General features: G+C 33.7%; 1 protein-coding gene across 1 annotated transcript in view; it reads left to right on the top strand.

Annotated features, from left to right (window-relative positions):
- Positions 1 to 6,350, top strand: part of SKAP2 (src kinase associated phosphoprotein 2) — a 210,658-nt gene that overhangs the window by 134,599 nt on the left and 69,709 nt on the right. Inside the window, exons 7-9 of the mRNA XM_006896106.1 lie at positions 1,267 to 1,391; positions 2,265 to 2,328; positions 2,681 to 2,818. Of these exons, the coding sequence (XP_006896168.1) occupies positions 1,267 to 1,391; positions 2,265 to 2,328; positions 2,681 to 2,818 (327 nt within the window). The remainder of the gene's footprint in view (positions 1 to 1,266; positions 1,392 to 2,264; positions 2,329 to 2,680; positions 2,819 to 6,350) is intronic.

Raw genomic sequence — 6,350 nt, 5'->3', positions numbered from 1 at the left:
TTGATGTGCTGTTCCAGTCAGTTTTGGATAGTTTTCAGCAGAAACTTGCTCGCATGTGATATTATTGATATTGTTCAATAATTTCCGCAGTCTGTTGGATCACCTTCCTTTGGAATGGGAATAAATAAAGATCTCTTCCGGTCAATTGGCCAAGTGATTGTCTTCCAGATTTCATGGCACAACTTAGTGAGCATATCTAAGGAAGCATCTGTTAGTTGAAATATGTCAGTTGGTATAGCATGGGGCCTTATTTTTTGCCAGTTCTTTCAAACCAACTTGAACTTCTTCCTTCATCACCACTAGCTCTTGCTCATATGTTGTTTCATGAAATTCTTCTGTGTCTTTGACTCTGTATACTCTTTCTATCTTCTTTTAATACTTCCTGGATCATTCAGTATTCTGCCCAAAGCATCCTTAAGTATTGTAACTTGAGGTTTGAATTTGTTCTTCAGTTCCTTCAGCTTAAGAAATGCTGGGTTAATTTGGCCCTTTTGATTTTCTGACTCCAGCTCCTTGCCCATTTCATTGTAATTCTTACTTTGTCTTTCCACGCTGCCTTTTGAAATCTTCTGTTCAGCTCTTTAATATCTTGATTTCTTCCCTCTGCTTTGGCTTCTTGGCATGCTTGTGCAATGTTCATTGTCTCTTCTGTCATCTATTTTGGTCTTTTCTTCCTCCTATGTCTTTGTAATGTTCTTTTGCACTCTTCCTGGATGATGATATTCTTGATAAACCTGCCTCGCAAGTTCTTTTGCTTGAGTTTTCCCTAGATAAGAATGCCATGTTTTCATTCATTTTTCTGAGCAAGTCCTCTTCTCCTGAGTTCCTTATTCTCTTTTAGGTATATCTGTTGTTGTGCATGTGGAGTCTTGTAGCTGACCCTCCAGTGGGTTTTCAGAGGCTGTAACTTGGCTTAGAATGAGATGGCCTATCTTTCTCCTGTGGAGCAGCTGGTGGATTGAACTGCTTATATTAGCAATTTAACTCTTTTATCATAGGCCACTAGAGCACCCAGTACCGAAGTATTATGATAGTATCAGAATTACTCCCATAATTTTAGAAGAAAGAATAATATCCAGAGACTTTTTTAAAGCACCATATTACTAACATGGACATGATAAAAACCCCAAGAACCCAACCAACCAACCAAAAAACAAACAAACAAACAAAAAACCCACTTTCCAAAAATCAGCAAAGAAAAAGAGAATTGAGTCTTTGTATTCTCTCTAGTAAATACAAATCTAACTTTGGTTTTATCTTCACTAGACAAACAACAGAAAGGTGAATTTGCAATCGATGGTTACAGTGTCAGAATGAATAACACCCTTAGGAAGGATGCAAAGAAAGACTGCTGTTTTGAAATCTCTGCTCCTGATAAGCGTGTCTATCAGGTTGGAGTTTTTATGTTGCCTTGAAATTAAGTTGATAAAATGTTCTGATTTCATTTATAAAGACATTAACATTTTGTTAAAACAATTCTTCCTGACATGTTAATAGTAATAAAAAATACTGGTCTTATCCACTGAGCACTCATATAAGAGGAAATACATTTTTAAATGTTTCAGATTAGTGGAAGTGATAGCTTCTTGAAAAGGAACAAGTGGATATGTCATTTATCAATTATTCTGAATGTTGCGTTTTAGATCTATTTTAATAGAACTGTGTGATTTTCTAAAAGAATTACATAGTAGAAAGAGTAAGATGATCAAAAGAAAAATATCAGAGTGTTAATGCATATTGTATTGCTTAGGGGTGCAGAGAAAATGAGAGTAAAGGCATGTATGGGCTCTGCAATTCAAGAGCTATCAGCTAGGCATCAATATGGAATGTATGTTTAATAAGTTTTAAATATCTGAGATTGCGGTTGAAAGCCAGTTAATTAAGTTGTCAGGTAGTGTGTTGGAATCTGACAAGAACATTTTTAAGAAAACTGTACCCAGCAGTCTAAAGAAATTCATGGGTGTCTTCTAATTGTCAAGGGCAAATTTCGTTCATCAGTTCTGTCTTTGACATTGATGAAGAGAAGCAGTTTTTTTTCCTGCACAGCTGCCAGCTGCTGATCAGAGATTCAAATCCATCATCCTCTGCTTCAATTACGTAAATTTGTCAAAATTAACTGTACATTATAAGAAGCATCCTTGCAAGAAAAGTACCACTAGACATGAAAAGAATTACTAATGGTCTTGAAGAAATGAAAAGAATGTTACATGCCTTCCATTCCTACTGTGGTGATTTTGTGTGTTATTGTTTGTTTTTTTTAATAGTTCACAGCAGCTTCTCCCAAAGATGCTGAAGAATGGGTACAGCAGCTGAAATTTGTATTACAAGGTAAGAGCAATCAATTAAATAAAGAAGCATAGTCTTTAAATACTGAATAACTGGGTACATGGGGTTTTTATGTATAAAAACCTATTGACTTTTGAAAATGATCAGGGAAATAAGGCTGGCATTAACAAAGATCCTTCAGTTGAGATGTGTAACAGTACCTCATGCATACTTAATCAGGTGGCAACTTCAAAATGTTTATTTCAGTCCATTTTTAAAATGTTTTAAATTGTGGACTTAACAAAGTGACAATGTTGCTGTTGGTTTGTAGGGTTCCATTAATTTAGAAAATACTATTTAATTTTTTTTTTTTTTTGTATCTTCTTAAAATTGACTCTTGTAACGTGTTTGGTAGACATGGGATCTGATGTTATTCCTGAAGATGATGATGAAAGAGGAGAGGTATATGATGATGTTGACCATCCTCTACCAATCAGCAGTCCACCAACAAGCAGTCAACCAATAGACGATGAAATTTACGAAGAGCTTCCAGGTATTTTTCTCTGGTGGTTCTATTTGGGACTTTTAGTACTTTTTTTTTTTTGCGTATTGTATGTCACCAGGCTGATAGCATGAGTCGAAAGCAGTGAACTAGTAAGAACAAGGACAAAGAACATCTTCAAAACTCTTAGGAAAATGGCTCTGCTTGAGGTATTTCAAGGGAGTGGATGTACATGTATGAGGAGTGAACGGAATGTTAAAGTCATGCAGATACAGTCCTCATCTCTCGGGACTTTTGGCTCATTAGCATTGTTTATGCTACATAATTTTTTAATTAAAAAATTGACTTGCCTTACAGTTTTTTCCACCAACTCACACATCATTTTTTATTTATACATCTTGGAATTCCATTAACCAGAATTTCTGTGAACACCCCATATGCCATCAACTTCTGTGTTCCTCACTGCAAGTGTATTACATTGTCTTGGGAAAACATTGAATTATAAACAAAGCTTTGTTGAGGCTTGAAGCTTTCTTATTTGAGATTTTAGCATCTGAATGGAACTCTCAGTGTTTTTCTGTAAATTGCCAGGCATGGTCTGGCTTACCTCAGTATCTGTCATATAAAATAAAATCAGTTGTTGATTAGTTATTTGTAGTTTTGAGTGCAAATTTAAGTTATTGAAGGATAAAGCATCTGAAATTAGTATGTGCATGAATAGGGGCATTTGAATCTGAAAATATTTAAGGAATTATTAGACTACAAATACTCTAGGTTAAAATAAACTTTTTTCTGGTTATTAAAAAAGTCCGTAAGTTACAGAAGGAAAAAGAATTATAAGTAATATAAGGAGATTTACTAACATTTTATATAGAGAAGCTATTTTTATTTGAAAAGAACAATTTAATGGCATAATCCAAACCTTTAAAACTGGCTTCAAAATTACTTAAAATGTTTCAAGTTCAATATGCAGATGCCATTTTTCAGTGCAGTCAGCAGAACATTGTAAGTAGATGGATGTTAGAGTAAAAAAGTTAAAATTCGGGTTATACTACTGACTGTTTTAGTAATTTTAAGACCCTCTTTCTTCATCCATAAAATGAGGATAACACTGAGGAATGAACGAGATAGTATATTTAAATCTCTCACTGCAGTGTTCAATTATGACAAGTATGAAAGAAACTTTATCATTATCATTTTCATCATTGTATCTGGTAAACTCATACAAGTGCATATTATTATGGCAATATAATAATAGTTTTCTGACCAAATAAGAATTAATAAAGGTAGCAGTATTATAAAATCAATACATTTAAAAACAAAACCTACTCAAGATAAGTATTTCTGTATTACCATCTTTTATTACTCTACAAGAAGGTGATAAGAATAGAGGTATAATTTTGTGAGAAAATAGTATTCCGTGTATTTATACTACTTTATTCAAGTTCTGTTTATTAGGTCCTTTCTATAAGGAAATAGCACATGGTGTGGTACCAGTTTTACTAAAATAGTGAAGAATATTCTTCGGCTACTAGTTTTTAGTCATACCACATCATTAGCAATACAATTCGTGTTTGACATGTTCAGGATAACTTGCAAGAGTGTATACATTAGTATAGTAGTGTAATAGAAGTGTGGCATACCTTTAATTATGATCTTTAGGTCTAATAACTTTTTTCTCCTTCAAATTTACACAATAAGCATTATCTTAAATTTTTCGGACTATAAATTAAATCCTATATTTCTTAAGCTCAGACATCCTCTCCCTTCAGCCTGCCTACCTTCCAAAAAAAAAAGATCAGAAAAGATTAAATATAGTAATTTTCATAACAAAGGCCTGAGGAGGAGTCTCATAACTAGCTTGAAATCTTAAAAATATGAAATATTTTTTATTTTTCTCACTGCAGCTGCTCTTCATCACTTCGTAACTACTTCCCCCAATCCCCACCTCTAGGCTCACATCATTATTAGAAATACTTGTTCCTCTTTATGCTGTCTCACTTTTTGTGGTGTTACTGGGTGAAATTGAAGCTGCTCTGGGGTTCCTTGGCCCTGCTCAGGAGCCCCGTTGCTGTACAGTGATTGAGCTTGAAAGAGCCCGCAGCTGCGCCCCCGGGAAGGCAGCGGTGCTGAGCAGCTGTGGAATGTCTAGTTCCCCTTTCTTCCCCTGTGTAACGCAGAGCCACTGCAACATCTGCAGGGTTCAGCAAGTTTTTCCAGTTTGACCCAGCCAACAGCTCTGGGGGAGATTTTTTGTTTCTCAGGGAAGGCCTTACAGTTGTTTTGTTAAATGTTTTATTTTAAAATAAAAAAACCCTAAAACTAGAAATATAATTTTTATTTTTTAAAAAATGATATCTTTTTCAGAATTTCACTTCCTTGGGGAAAAATATATTGGGAAGTAGATATTGAGAATATAGAAAAATCTCTAGAATATTTTATCAGTTAGTAGTAATTTTTTTCCCCCGTTTTCTACAAAAGAACTATATATCTCTTAAAGTCTGACTGGTTAAAACCCAAGAATTAAGACTTCCATTTTAGTGCAATTTTCTGCCAGTGTAATTGAAAAACCAAGTCTCTCCGTTGTAATTGAAAGCATTCGAAAGTGTTTGAAGAAAAATGTAAGTATTCCATATGTACTTTAAACCACAAAGCACTTCCTAAACCAAGTTTAGAATAAATCTCTTACTCTAATATAAGTGTATTTTGTTATTGAAATGTAAAATAAACCTGAGGTATTTAAATCTCTTAAGAGGAAGAAAACACTGTTTAAAAAGTTGTAAAATATCCCCTAAAATTTTTTTCTATTTATAAAGGAGTATAAATAGCTACATTGTAATTGTTTTTGCCCATTAGAATATTCTATCTTTATTACAGCACTTTCTCTTTAATTTCTTGCTCATTAATTTTTAACTAACTTCACGAAATTTAAAATAATAAATTTTGAAATTTCTTTGCATGTGTAGAGAAGAGTTTAGTCAGTATCATTTCTGGAGAGTAATAGAGGTATTTGATTTTTCTTCACATACGCTAATGCTTTGACTTGTTTGTATATCTCAGTACTTACTAGCATAGGCCAGTCAGGCTTGCTTATATTGTAATATTTAACACATTTGTATTTGTACAGCTGATGTTTTGATCAGAGCGTGCTAAACTCTATCATAAGACAGTAATGAGTACATTTGGCTTAGCATAAATTTTAGAATTTATTAGGCATTATTTTTCCCTCGGAAACATGGAGCAACAGTATTTTTGTTAGATTTTGAGTTTTGTAAAAGGAAAGCAATCTTTGAAACCTTGTAGAAATCAAAGTTCTTCCAATTAAATGTCAAATGGTTTTTGTTTTGTTGAAAAAAATTGTGCAGGTAAGAAAAGAGGATTTTTCTAGCTGTTAATTTAATAGGATCAGCTGATCAAGAATGGTTTAAGCCGAGCTTCCAGGGGATCACATTTGAAATGCCTTCTGTAAAGAGGACTGGACGAGAGGGCAACAGGAAGCGGAAAACTAACTTTTGATTCAATTATTTTTAAAGTGAAAACGCGTTTGGTTTTTTGTTGTTTTTGAGGTTTTGTTTGTTTGTTT

This window comes from Elephantulus edwardii, unplaced genomic scaffold, assembly GCF_000299155.1.
Source record: "Elephantulus edwardii isolate Elephantulus edwardi_28Jun2011 unplaced genomic scaffold, EleEdw1.0 scaffold00182, whole genome shotgun sequence".
Classification (NCBI taxonomy): domain Eukaryota; kingdom Metazoa; phylum Chordata; class Mammalia; order Macroscelidea; family Macroscelididae; genus Elephantulus; species Elephantulus edwardii.
The sequence above is the reverse complement of the archived record's forward strand: the minus strand, read 5'-3'. Positions and strand labels throughout refer to the sequence as shown.